The 15,303-nt window shown below is 38.6% G+C and overlaps 1 protein-coding gene across 1 annotated transcript in view; it reads right to left on the bottom strand.

Moving 5' to 3' along the window:
• The window catches only part of GPC3 (glypican 3), a 408,165-nt gene that overhangs the window by 176,802 nt on the left and 216,060 nt on the right, over positions 1 to 15,303 (bottom strand). The window contains exon 3 of the mRNA XM_090263980.1: positions 10,234 to 10,928. Coding sequence (XP_090120106.1) covers positions 10,234 to 10,928 — 695 coding nt within the window. The remainder of the gene's footprint in view (positions 1 to 10,233; positions 10,929 to 15,303) is intronic.

Raw genomic sequence — 15,303 nt, 5'->3', positions numbered from 1 at the left:
GGAAGCCAGGCTCCACCCACACTTCTAAGACTAGGTCTGGCACTGGCCAATAGATGACCCTCAGGAGCTCCTAAAGTAGGGAGCCCATGAAGTGCCGTGTAGCTGGCATCTACTTATAAGTCTTGCTGTCTTAGTTCTTTAACCTGGAAAGTGATACTAATGATAATCACCTCCTTTTCAGTATCCTCTTAAACATTAAGTGAATTAAGCCATGTAAAGTGCTTAGGACAAGATGTAGCACATGGCAATGATTAATAAAGAAATAACCACTCTCATCATCATTACCTTCTTCATTGCACAGATTAAGGAACTTAATGTGGTAGCATGTAAACACCCTATATATCAATACTCTGATTCTGGACTGATGTTATTTCCACTGCGCAATTTCCGTAGCAGGTGACTTCAGAAGCACCAAAAGGTCCTATATACACTTAAACATTTCCCCTTACAACTGAGTCCCATTGACTGAGCTCATCATACTTGATCACCCTTTTGAACAGTTTTCTGGCAATATATAATTTGTTAAGTAAAGTGAGTTTGTTTCTCAGAAGTGGGAACACATTTGAACTAGAAACAGAAACACGCTTCCTGTGATGACTGAACTATGATCAAACATCATCATTTTAAACCAAATGCAGGACTTTAATCAACAAAACACTAAGTAAGGTACAATTTTGAAAGAGAGGGAGAAGGGACAGGCTTTGAGGAGTGGTTGGTCAGAAGTTGGGGGGGGGGGAGCCAGCAAAAAAAAATGACGAATATCTTTCAAAAGAGTTAAGAGGAATTTGTTCACAAACACTCTTAGTTTTCATCCCATGAACCTGAAATCTGATCAGCTGTAACTTTCCAGAAGCATAAGAAAAACTCACACCCAGAACTCAGAAATATGTATACCCGATTATTGACCAGTTGGTTTCTGTGTCATCAAAGCCTCTTTCAGCTTTGTTTCATGAGATTTAATGATAAGAATAATTTACAGCGTAAGCTTGGGTTAGAAAAAGTGGGGTTCATATGTTAACTCTGTAAGAATAGCAAGATTGACTTTTTAAAAATCATACATTTTTTTCTTTGAAATAAAAAGATAGCACATTAACTTCAACCAGTGCTTGAGCGCTCTATTTTATGAGGTTTATTTGTACTGCATATATTTGATGGGCTCTATTTGTGGCTGAAAGTACAAACGTACTGATTACAATCACTCTTTCCTACATTTAGGAATAAAATTAATTATCTGCAAAAAGCAGAAAGGCTTAGATAGACTCTCAGTCAGCAAATGATAATAGACAGCACCCAAATATAATGGTTCTGTTTCCTACTTTATCTGTTTTAGACATTCTGAGTGGAATGAAAAAAGGAAAAATTAATTCACTTTCTGAATATTTTTCAGAAAAGCTTTAAAATTGGTAATAAGAAGGCAGCATAAATCCTTCCCAACACCCACCCCCAGTATGAAATATGAAAACAGCCTTCCTGGGTTATGTACTCCCCAAAGGGATCTTTTTTTGTCTTCTAGATTCCAGCATTACTTGTATTGGTTCAATTCACTTCATATAGTAATTTATTTGAATGATACGCTTAACATTTATACATGTATTGTTTTACCAGCTGTTTTATAATATGTTTATATGCTGTTGCATTTGAAATGCTTTATATATATTATGTCCATAGGTTTTTTAAAATTTTTAAAGATTTTATTTATTTATTTGTAGAGAGAGGGGAAGAGATGGAGAAAGAGAGGAAGAGAAACATCGATGTGTGGTTGCCTCTCGCACACCCCCAAACGGGGACCTGTCCTGCAACCCAGGCATGTGCCCTGACCAGGAACTGAACCAGAGACCCTTTAGTTTGCAGGCTGACTGAGCCACACTAGCCAGGGCTTTTTTTATTTTATGAAATATTTTTCACAACGTTATTCATGCATATTTTTGGATTTCGACAATTCACCCATTTCAAGTGTACAATTTAATGAAGTAAATTTACTAAGGTATGCAACCATCACTGCAAACCAATTTTAGAACATCATCAATGCCCCAGTAAGATCCCTCAATGCCCATTACAGCATTTTGAGAAGTCTGATGCATTCTGAACTACAGGCCCCAAAGGAACACTTCAAAAGGACATTAAGAAGCCTATAACCGAAATGAAGGTTATTTGTCTTTCTCTATTAATGCATGTGCTCCTCCCCCGCCAACATGGAAAGGAATGGTAAATTGTGAGGTCTAGTGTAAGTTCCCAGTACCATCACTCAGAACGTTGTGGTTGCCCGTAATAATAAAGTTTGTATTTTACCTTACCAAGGCTGCAACACCCTGGAAGAAAATTGCCCAAACTCCTTCATCTTGGCCTTTTGTGAAACTCATTACTACAGCAAAATTTATAACCACACCTTCCCTTGAGGAAATTAGTATACTATAGTGCAAATTCATTTAAAACTGCTTCTGTGATATTCAAAATATGTTTTCAAATTTTCCTGGTGGCATTAAGGGGAATTGCGTTTTAAGAAACGGTCCAAGTAGAAAGCGTTTTCTGCCAGACCTGAGCAAAATAGCACAGTGCATAGTTATAAGAGGTTGGTGAGCCAAGGTTACCTGTGGTGCTATTGTGTGTGAATGATGTTGCACTACAGTTACCAAGAGTAACCTTATTTCAAGTGGGGGAAAAAAAAGATTACAGAGGAATCACACTTGTACATGGCTCCAAGTTTTCTGAGGCATTTTAGGTTTCACAACAAAGAGAACAACTATTTGGGGGCTTTTCTGCCTCTGCCAGGTAGGAGGCTGCTTTCATTGTGTGCTCTGATTCTCTGGCCACCCAATATAAAAAAAGGCATTTCTGACTTCCTCACTGTCATCCTGGGAGCACACGGATCTCAGGATATCAGGTCATGGGGAGGTCTTATTGGACTTTGCCCACTTGGGTGAATATTCCTGATTTCTATAGTTTCTAAATATACTCTGAGGATACATCAGTCCTTTACATCACTCCCAGCAGACATGCATAAGCATCTAGTTACTGCTCTGTGATTATCACTTCTGTCACCTTAGAAGTGCAGTAAAAGAGAAAAACCTCACTGGCCCAAGCCAATTGAAAATACAAACTCCCAACCCCAGAGCCTGAACAAGCAAGAAAGTAAATGAAAGCTTAGAGACCAAAAGAGAGAACGATAGAGTAGTAAGTAGCAAGATACCCAAAGGAGCAGAGTTTGCTCCTAAGCAGAGGCAACCGTCAGGTTCCTGCATACTTTTTCAAGTATTTTCTAAAGAGCTGAGAAAACTGCTCCTGTATTCGCTGTGGATGTGCCTTCTGCTACTCTCCAACACATGACACATAGCCCTGCCTTTTGTACACGCCGTCAGGGATGAAGTAAGTGCCTTCACTAACTTCAAAATTTCTCATGCAAGCCTCCAAAAGCATTGTGAATTTGAGATGTTCTTGTAGCCATCCAAGGTTGGACGATCATGTGTTGCAAGACAATTTTCCATGGGTATTGTATTTCTGCATGTCGTATGAACAGAAGCACTTTTTTCCCTCCATAGACTATCATTTTTCAAGTATCTTTGTGTAGTGAATAGTCTTAGAAGGCAGAGATAGTACATCCCTTTAGGAAAAAGAGCAGGCAGACTTACCACCTATTATAAATGACTGCAGTTCCCTAAGCATAAGGTTCCGCTCCTGTAATGTAGCTCACCGAGTGTGCAGGAGTCATCTGCCCCTCTTCACCTTCCTGCATGGGTATCAGTGCTCAGGGGGACCTTGCACACATGCTGATACTCTGGCCACTGCCACTGCTGTGAGAAAAAGAACTGTCCTACATCTCTGAGCCAGTCCTCTTGTGCCTTTCACCACCATCAATGAAACTGTGGCCAGCTAACTTGTTGGCTTGCAATTAGGGTAAAAACCTCAGATCTTTCACAGCTCTTGAAGACATACATGTTCCTACCATATTAGTCCATACACCACAGAAAGGAGGGAAACTTTCTAAAGATTCAGAACATATAAAACAACTGATAATCGCACTGCCATTTCTTACAAAGGCAAAGGCAAGTAACTCTAGAGTCATAAAGAGCCTACCTAATTTCCTATTGTGCCCTATATTTATATAGGAAGAAGCATTAAAAGCCCTCTTTGTGTGACCATTGTTTGAAACATGCCATGAAATTAACATTTAGTGCCTAAAAGGGGTGCCAATTTTCTCATCCGTATCTTTCTCTTTCAATAAATAGGTAATCTATGTTTAAAAACGATCTATTTTACCCGTGGGAAGCACTAAAGCTATTTTATTGTGGACAAATAAAGGATGGCAGCCTGTAAACAGTTTTCCCTTTTCAGAAACAGACCTCATGCAAGTAAACTTCTTTACCACAGTTGTAGATGCTGACCTACAGACACTAATTAGGTAGTGAGCCATTTTCTTGTTCTTATCACTTTGAAATTACTTGGTACTGAAACCACTTGTATGAATTCAGAACTCAGGTATCTCTATCTGAGACTTAAAAAAAAGGCAAGTCCAAACTGATAGCGAGAGGAGAAAACACTGACATTCTAACACCTGAGAAATAACCTCACCTTCAAAAGCAGAGAGGAAAGCAGGGCTAATCTTGGAAATTCTGATGAGTTATAGTCACTCACGCAGACAGCAAAGTATAAGAATTTGATAGAGTGAATTATTATCAAGGATCAACAGAGAATCTTCTACAGAGCTTCCTAGCACACATTAATAAATACTGACTTCACTGGAGCTATCTTCAGAAATTCCAGCAAAGGAAATGGATGTATTTGTGTACCGGAGTATGTTATGTCCTCAGTAGGCAATGTTACTACTAAGGAAACACCATAATGAAGACCTGGATGTACTGTTGATGTCCAGAGTAAAAAGCAAATGTGCTAAAAACTATCTGTTGCTTTAACAGGCAGATTTCAAACACTGCTACTGGAAGACAGCCTATTCTTCACCACTGACACTGCTCAATATAGATTCCAGGCAATGACATTTCACTGTGTCACTGGGTCTTCCATCAGCTATATAAACATTCTTTCTTTGCCTAGAAATTACTATGTGCAATTAAGTACTATGAAGACTAAAAATCTAGTGCCTTTTAGTACTTAATTGAGAAATACTATAGGAAAAGTCTCCAAGGAGGGAGAATGAGTTAAAAAAAAAAACCAAAAACTGTGCAGCTGGAAAAATAGTAGAGTAATACAGGATATTAAATGAGATAATAAAAACCTACTTAGCCTGTGTTTAGGGAATGAAGATTATGGTGAAGGGAGAGTGGAACTATTTGAAGGAGAATACAGAATAATGGTTGAAAAATGAGCTTTGAAGTCAGGCGGATTCTGTTTGGAATCTTAGCACCTGCTAGTCAAGTGACCCAGGAGGGGAGCAACAGAGATATGGTTATCTACCAGCCACTCCCTGGGACCCCCAGTGTCTATCATAGTGTTTCCACAAGTAGATGCTCAATAAATGTTTCCTGAAATAAATCCAATTTCAGACAGTGCTAAAACAAATATCACAGTGAGGAAAAAAGGGAAAAATATTGGCGATAGAAAAGGTATCGCCTTTGAATTTTGCACTATATTCAATGAAGCATACAAGAAGCTTAGGTAATGAAATTGTGGGAGAGGAAGCACTTAATATTAAGAAATTCTGAGATAAATCAATAAAATACATGAGTACAAATGGAAAAATAAAAGTGCAAACAGCCACGTAAGAATATGTGAGCAATTACTTTGGGGGTAAAGAAACTAAATAAAATCATCATAGAAAGTTTTGGGAAACTTTCTCGGAGAGCAATAAACATATAACATGCTGATTATTACTCCTTCAATCAGTGGATAAATTATAATGTGAAATATACAATGGCTATGCATATAATCCATACATAGATATATGGTAATAACAATCAAAATGGTTTAAGAATAAAAACAATTGCATTTTAAAAAGAGGTTGTGGCATTCAACAATTTGGGTGTCGCGTAACAACAATGTTGAAGATATGTATATTGAAAACTATAAGAATTTATATTTGCTTAAGGTATAAGGTATGGAATTCAATAATATGCTGACAAATTTAACAGTGATATTCTTACCCAAATTCTATTAAAGACCTACTTGATACTTACTTGGGGCCAAGATATTTAACCTAGTTCACAAATGGAGATAGTTAAGATGGACCTATTTACAGTCCAGTTTTGATACTTCCTTGGACTTTTCAATACAATATTTTCTCTCCTTCACTTCTTCTCCCTATTCTAATCTCTTATCTCCTCTCTCTCTCTCTCTCTCTCTCTCTCTCTCTCTCTCTCTCTCTCTCATTCTCATACACTACTCTGATTCACTTCTGTGGACACTAATAATATACATATTGACACTTAAGAACAAGTTTAAAAAACTCATTGTCCATTTGAACTTAGAAAAATGTAACAGAAAGAGAATTGGGCTGGGGTTAGGTCAGTACCTACTTGTCATGTGCCTCAAACTTTGCCAGGTACTTTGAATCTATCATTTCAATAATCCATAGAGCAACCCCATTTTCTAAATGAGGAACCTGAGGTCCTAACTTTGCCATTAACTGTCCTTCACTTCCAACCTCTGGCCTTTACCTTATCTCACAAATAAGGTAGCTGGAATTGCTCCCAAGGGAGTATCAGAACCAACTGGGGCCCTTTTTAAATGACAAATTCTCCAGCCTATCCACAGACCTATGGTATCAAAATCCACACAGTGGACTCTGGAATCTATTTAATAAGTTCCCCAAGTGATTGTGATAGTGAGCCGAGTTTGCAAACTGTATGTTTACCGCCTCCAGGAGTGCCGCCAGTGACAACACCTCAACATGCACTTGCATGCTTTCACTCGGTAGAATTGAAAACTATCTTATAGAAAATGAAAGCACTAACAGGCCATATTTACAAATAGTTAACAGTGCCCCATTCACTTAGAAAACCAAAATGTCCTGCATGACATGGGGTACATGGTAGCCACCAAAACAACTGGGTGAAATCCCTGTATGGCAGATCTCATGGCACAGCTTGTAGCTAGCTAAAAAGGTGGTCTCAACAGAGCTCATGAAGAACATATTATCAAAGACATCTCTCAACACAACTTAGCCTCATGTAGGACCAACTGGCAGGGTTTTACATATTAACACAACAGAAAAGTGAGGGTGTTACAGCAAAACCTCATTAATACTTTAGTTTTAAATGAACTTTTACTTTAGGGCATTCTTTGGGTTTGTTAACATGAAAAGAGTTCTACATTCTCCTCAGCCCTCACTTCCCCTCTGCCCCTGTAAATGGTTCGGCCCCTTTCTGGACCATACAGAGTATGGGCTAGATCACACCTGGCCAATGATTCCCCCCATAATCATCATTATTTGGTATGTGTGATCATAAAACAGCCACAAGGCAGAGTTTACATATGCTTTCTGTTCTAGTTCAAGCATTCCCTGGGGAAGACAAACTTCATGGTCTCATAACTACCTAGGAGCTGGGGGCAATTGGGCCCCTAATGGCCAAGACAGAAAGCACTGAGCACCTCTTGACAACCAAAAAATTTCTTTCTAAATGATAATGACATGAAATGCATTCTCTCTACACATGTGCATGCACGCACCCACACACACGTGCGCACCTAAAATATAGCAGGTTTGGCACCCTGAAATAGTTATCCAATTGAAGTTCATGATGTTTTTGTATAATCCTAATGGAGCTTTTAGTGTGAAAGACTGGGAGGGTCTAATGGGAGACAGACAGGTATGGTGGAAAGAGCACTAGTTAGATTGTAGCAGCAGAAGACCTTGCATTCTACTCCTGGCTATCTTATTAATCACTTAACCTGGGGCAAATCTCCCTAAACTTATTGTTTTCATTTGTAAATCAATGGGATTGGACTAGGTAATCTCTCACAGCCCATCCAACATTCACATTATAGTGAAATGGCCATTGTGGTGAAATGTATTCAGTTGCATGTCTCTCAGTTAACTGGACTGACCTTTCCAAGACTTAAGAACGATGTCTTAGCTGGTGTAGCTTAGTGGGTTGGGCATCACCCTGCAAACTAAAAGGTTGTCGGTTCAATTCCTAGTTGGTTAGGGCACATGCCTGGGATACAGGCCAGGTCCCTGGTTGGGGGCACAAGAGGAAAATGATCAAATGTTTCTCTCACATAACAAGTATCTCGCCCTCTCTAAACATAAATATACAAAGTATTTTTTTAAAAAGAACTATGCCTTGGGTAACCGAATACCTGGCACCTGGCAAAGTGCCATAGAAAGAGCAGATGTTTAATTAAAGTTTATTAAATAAATCTTTATGTCTAGAATGTGATCAAAATTATGCACTTAATCCCTTATCAGATCCCCACCCTATTTTTGTGTTTAAGAGGAGAACACATGTTTTCAAAATCAATTATGTTGCTGTCAAGTGACCAATATCACGGACAAACTTTAAACACTCCTATATCCTGTCTTTAATATTGCTTCCTCATTTTCCCTCATACTGAAGATGTTCCCCTAGCCCTGGCACCCTTGTTTTGTGTCTGACACATAGTGAGTCCTCAATCAATATAAGGGTAATGACCATATAAGTGCACTAAATTTTCATTTTGCTAGTTGTGTGAGATTTATTTTTGCATGAAGCCCCAGAATTTGGCCTCATACTATAAAGCAGTGAAGGAAATAATTAGCCATAGAAGAACACTGTCATTAGATTGGACATTTCTGTTCATTTTACTATAAAATATTTTCTTAGCTAATGTGTTTTAAACAGCTAACATTGTGAATGGGACAATTGAAGTGGCTCTGTAAGTAGTCATGCTGTCGGTTGCATCATTTCTGTCCTTTCCTCCTAGTTTAATTCACCAAAGAAACCAATTACCCCTATCATTTTCCAGTATGTAAAGACAAAGCTAAATGGCCCAATTTTCCCTACAAATTCTGGGTAAACAATGGTTCAGAGTACACAACAATTACATTGTATAGAAGCTAAGACTATGAGTCAACCAAGCCTGGGTTTGAACCTCAGTTTCCCTCCATGTCCACTTAACTAGCTTCGAGATCTTGGGCAAGGTGTTTACCTTCTCTAAGCTTCATTTCCTCCTGTGTGGAATGGGGACACTATTAGGGCCTGTGACGCAGGATTATGCAAACTGGGCAGCAGAGTGTCTGAAATGTAGCAGGAGCTCAACAATGGTAGTGTTAGACAATTCTGCCACCACCTTCCACAAAGCTGGCAGCATTCGGGGGTCATTCAGCACTAGTAGCTAAGATCTGGCTACAGCTCCTGACTGTATGTTCTACTGTAAATTGAAAAGTGGGTTCCTCTTGTGGTTCAGAATGCACATACTCTTCTTGGCAGGCATAATGTAACTAACAATGTGGGACTGAAATCAAGCAAATTGCTGCCTCACTGCAGAAATGTCCCATCACAAATCCCATCACAAACTCCATCAGGCTGACTCATATAATCGAGGCTGTAAAAAAAGAAAAAAAAAAAAAAGAAAGAAAGAAACAACTGCTGGGAAACATGAATGTTTTGCCTCATTTATGTTCTTATGTAGGTTTAATTAGTGGGTTCTAGTTAGGTCTTCTGCATTTAAAGTATTTTTAAAATGGTAATGTGATATATAAGATTAAAAACATGCGAGTGAAGTCAGAACCAAAAAAATTGCTGATAACTTGATTAAAGGGAGATCTAATCAATTTCTGAATCATGAATCTTCCACTAACTATAGCGGTATAGCCTTAGGCAAGTTAGTTTTACTGAGCTTCAGTTTCCTCATTTGTAAAATGGAGATAATAGCTCCTAACTCAAAGGGCTGTCATGACAATCATGATAACTCACAACAATGGTAATAATAGCTAATATTTACTGAAGACTTACCATGTATCAGGCAGATGCTAAGTGCTTTAACATGTTATTCCCTATGAACAAGATATTCTTTTTATCCTTATTTTATAAATCAGAAATATGAAGATCATAAAGATAAAATGATATACCCAAATTCCTATAGTAAGCAAATGGGTGGAGCTAACATTCAAAGCCAGGGTTATGACTCCATAACCTGTGGTCTTAATGTGCTGCCTAATTCTGTGAGGTCATTCAGCCCATCATCCCTTCCCACCCTCTGATCTTTTTCTCACTTCTCTCCAATAGCTCCTGCTACTGTAAGCCTGCCTGCCCGCATGCTAAGAGCACCCAGTTCCTCTGAAAACTGAAGACTGGTACTCACAGTAGTGGTCAGCTTTCCTCCATTCTTCTGGACATATTGGATGGAATCATGGATTGTTGAAAAGAGACCAAGCAGGACGTTTTCCATGTCATAGACTCTGTACATGCCATTCACCAGTTCTTCAAGAGACAGAATGTATTCTCTCCAGTACTTGTCAATCTCCACCACACCTGCCATACAGCCTTGCATGACCACATTGCAGTAACCACCACAAGGCTTAACCATCATCAGTCCTTGGCAGTAAGAGCAGTACCACATTCGGGTGAGCATTCGGCCACAGTCCTTACTGAACTTCAGGTGATCAGTTGTATTGATCACTTCGATTCCGAGATTGAGGGCCTGAAGGAAGATCCTGGTAACTTGCAGTGACTTGGAAACCTGGGTCATAATAAGCTTCGGGAAATTCCCAAATACTTTGAGATCACGCCTTGCCCCACGGAGGCACTCATTGATGTCCAAGGCCGACTCAGGCAGGCCTGGGTTCATTAGCTGGGTATAGATGACTGGAAACAGGCTATCAAACAGTTCGTTGACCATGTCATCCACGTTGATGTCAGAACCCAGGATGTAGAGAGACACATCAGTAAAAAATTCGCCCACAAATTCAAAAGCTTGTGGGGTCAGGCTTGGATAGTTGGTTTTGAACATGACATTGGTGTAGTTCTTGGCATGGCGGACAACAATTTCAAAGGCCTCTGTAAAATAAGAGAGAGAGAAATGCCCACAAATTAAAGCATGAAAATCTAGGGTGTAATTGAATTTGAAATTTCTCTTCAGCTGTGGTGATTAAGGTGTTATTTGCCTTAAATAATTGACTCATATTGCCTTGACTCCTGAAGTTACTTGCTTCTATAAGTCAATTTTCCTTTCTGAACACAAACTCCAAACCCTGATATGTACATAAATTCTTAGAGACACAAATTATATTTCAAATGACAGAAGCCAGGATTCAGTTAATGTTTTGGACTCTTATGAAAATACTAATTAAAAATAGGTTAAATGAGAAGTTATTTTGCTTTCTCTCATTAATTTATTCATTTGAAAATATCTTGTATTTCAAGACAGTTCATTCTGTGACAGAGATAAATATTTCACAACAAACCATATACTATATAAACTTACATAACAATTTAAGCCTGATCAGCCCTGGAAGAGATGCAAGTTCTTACCCAAGAATAAAAGCTATCACAAATTTAATAATTTTTGGTAGATTTTTCTCTAGATAACTGTAAAGGAAACTATCTGACAGATTGCCAGACCTGGAAATGGAATTATACCTTAAATAGGTTCTGGATGGAAAAAAAATCCATGCAGTTATCCATACATTTGATATTGAAAATAACACATCTGGTTTTCGTAAGCTGAATATCTGGAATTATAACTGCTAAGCTTCCTTGGTAAGTGTGGCTTCCACGTGGCTTAGAAGCTTTATCTACTCTACGGAAGCTACAAGTTCAGGATTACAACTGCTGCCCCTACCCCTTGGCAGAAGGCCCAATTAGTGTCATTGGTTTGAGAGAGAAAGAATAATGTCACCAGCTCATTTTCTCCAAACTGAAACATTACAGACATAAATTATTCCAAATAATCTGAGTTCCACATTTATATGAGGGAATAGAAAATAACCACAATAATAGATTTTTCAAGAAATAAGTTTAAAAACAAACAAAAATAACCAAGATTCCTGAGACATTTAAAATTAACTTAGTCCTTTCATTTCCTTCCAAAGTGCAAAATTCCATGGTAGATGTACTCCAAATGATGCCAATTTATGAGCCTTGAAAAATCAAAATTTTACCACTTTCAGACTACTAGAAAGACTGTATGTGCTCCAACAGCTCCTTGGGATCACTTAGTCCAGCATCTCAGTCACCTGTGGCAAAAGTGAGCTCTGGGACGTGCCACCACCATCTGCCCCAGATCCTTCACAAGGCAGAACATGTTGGCTAAATTTTTCCCTTGGGCTTATGACTTGCCCTCCAATGCTGAGCAGATGCCATTGCAATTCTACTGGGCTTCCAAGTCGACTTGAGAAAGTTAATTTTCATTTCCATTAATTGCTGTATGATCATATGTTCATTTTGTCTGGTTTAAAACGTTAAGCAATTCCTGGGAAGTTTATCTCTCTTATAACAATCTTTTCCTAACCCAATATGCTATTTTACTCTCAATCCTTGAATCTAAAGGTTTAATGAGGCCAAGAAGTCATATAGTCCAAAACAAAGAATCAGTTAATGAATTCTATAAAATCATAAGAAATACAGAGATTTAAAACTACTCATTCATTTTAATTTTAGCTAGCAATCATTTACTTTATATTAGGCACTGTGCCTAGGCACTGTACGAGGTATATTTAAGTGCTGGGTAGATGGAGATAAATGATACACCATCCTTGTATTAAAAACACATATAGGTTATATGGTTTGGCATTTCCAAATATATTATAATATCTACTTTTTGCAACAACTTTTGGATTTGGTATTGCAATAACCACTAACAGATGATGAGATTGAGACTCAGCAGAGTTTAAGCAATTTTCCAGGGTTACACAACTGCAAAGTAGAAGTAGTCAACTCAGACCAGTGCCTCTCAGCAACGGTTACATTCTAGCTGCCCTCAGCCCTACACCCAACACGCATAATTTCTAAAACTGTTGTAAAAAGTTAAGTTCCTTTTTAAGCTAATTATTATTCCATTGGCTTCTTCTCAATGAATGGAAATATATTGGGAGAAATCGCAGTCCAAATCCCCACAAAGCAGAGTCATGCTTTCACCTCTGCCTTAGGGAAGCATAAACTAAGAGAAGGAAGACTGGCACTGCGGTGCCATCTTGTAGATCTCAGTCATCTAAGCTTCCCTAAAATGAATTTATTTTCTACACGGCAAATTCATCTCTAGCACAGGGCATCAGTTCTCTAATGTGCAAAATATATGACAGTGGAATTCCATAGGTTATATTGCCATAATACGTACTTAAAAGTTTCTGTTACTAGCATAGAGGGATCAATACAAAAAAAAAAAAATACAAAATATCCTAAAATCTTCTGCAGAAAGAATAACAATGCATACTACAGTGGGGAAAAGAGCTAAGGGTTCATATCTAACTTCAGGCTCACATGTGCTCCCTGCTCCAACTTTCACAGCTCAGAATCCATTTAGCACATCTCCAGGTTTTACGCAACTCCTTTACTTCTATATCACAGGACAACAGACCAAACCATAACCACTCAAGCAAACCCACCCACTCTGGGATTCACCACCAGGGCAACAGCTAGAAGGGTGCCAGTCACATACAGTAAGTGGGTGAAGTGACTGGAAACAGGGTGAGTGCCAGGCAAACCTCCAGAAGTCAGGCAGTGGCATTGTCCCCTCTCTGAGCCCACCCCCAACACAGAACCACAAAGCAGTGAAGCAGGTTGCCCTTCCTGGCAATTACCTAAGGCTCTGCCCCACACAAGTTACAGGTGCCTTTTCTAAACAAACAGAGAGTCAGAGCAGCTCTACCTGATATACAGAAACAAACACAGGGAAGCTGCCAAACTGAGGAGACAATGAAATATAGCCCAAATGGAAGAACAGAACAAAACCCCACACACAAAGAAAAACACAAAGAAACAAAGATAGTCAACCTATCAGATGCAGAGTTAAAAATACTGGTGATCAGGATGCTCAAAGAACTCATAGAGTATGGTAAAAACATAAGGGAAAAAGTAAAGGTTACACTAAGTGAAATAAAAAAAAAAAATCTACAAGGAACCAACAGTGAAGAGGATGAAGCCAAGAATCAAGTCAATGATTTGGAACACAAGGAAGTAAAAAGCATTCAATCAGAAGAGCAGGAAGAAAAAAAGAATTAAAAACAAAAAACAAAAATAAGGATAGGCTTAGGAATCTCTGGGACAACTTTAAATATACCAACATTAGAATCATAGGGGTGCCTGAAGGAGAAGAGGAAGAGCAAAAATTTGAAAATTTATTTGAAAAAATAATGAAAAAAAAGCCTTCTCCAATTTAGGGAAGGAAACAGACATACAAATACAGGAAGTACAAAGAATCCCAAAGAAGTTGGACCCAAAGAGTACCACACCAAGACACATCATCAATAAAAGGCCAAAGGAAAGATAAAGAGAGAATCTTAAAAATAGCAAGAGAAAAGCAGAGAGTTACCTACAATGGAGTTCCCATAAGACCAGCAGCTAATTTCTCAAAAGAAACTTTGCAGGCAAGAAGGGGCTAGCAAGAAGTATTCAAAGTGATGAAAAGCAAGGACCTAAAACCAAGACTATTCTATCCAGCAAAGCTATCATTTAGAATGGAAGGGCAAATGAAGTGCTTCCCAGACAGGGTAAAGCTAAAGGAGTTCATCATCACCAAGCCATTATTACATGAAATGTTAAAGGGACATGTTTAAGAAAAAAAAGATCAAAACTATGAACATTAAAAGAGCAACAAACTCACAACTATCAAAAACTGAATCAAAAAAACAAACTAAGCAAACAACCAGAGCAGGAACAGAATCATAGATATGGAGATCACTTGGAGGGTTATCAGCTGGGAAGGGGAAGGGGGAGAATGGGGGAAAAGCTGCAGGGACTAAGAAGCATAATTGGTAGGTACAGAATAGACAGGGGGATGTCAAGAAAAGTATAGGAAATGGAGAAGCCAAAGAACTTATATGCCTGACCCAGGGACATGAACTAAGGGGGGGACTGCTGGAGGGAAGGAGGCGTACCAGGCAGAGGTGGGCAATGGGGGGAAATTTGGGACAACTGTAATAGCATAATCAATAACATGTATTTAAAAATAAATTAAAAAAGAAAATAGTCTAAAAAACAGAAATGTTTTACGATATAAATGGTACAGATAAATAGATCTAATAAACTGAATTAATGAACCTCCAAATATATCAAGGTTTTTAGATTTGTAAATGTCCCCATTACCATCCTGGTCACCACTGTTTGGACGCACTCTAGTACTGTTGGCCTCCTCCCTAAATTATGGTGCTCAAAATGGGACACTATTCACCAGGTGTAGTTTGATATGTGAAGTATGCAATGAGGCTATTTTCTC

The sequence above is a fragment of the Furipterus horrens genome, unplaced genomic scaffold (assembly GCF_987537825.1).
Source record: "Furipterus horrens unplaced genomic scaffold, mFurHor1.1.pri manual_scaffold_17, whole genome shotgun sequence".
Taxonomy (NCBI): domain Eukaryota; kingdom Metazoa; phylum Chordata; class Mammalia; order Chiroptera; family Furipteridae; genus Furipterus; species Furipterus horrens.
This window is presented reverse-complemented; position numbering and strand designations above follow the sequence as displayed.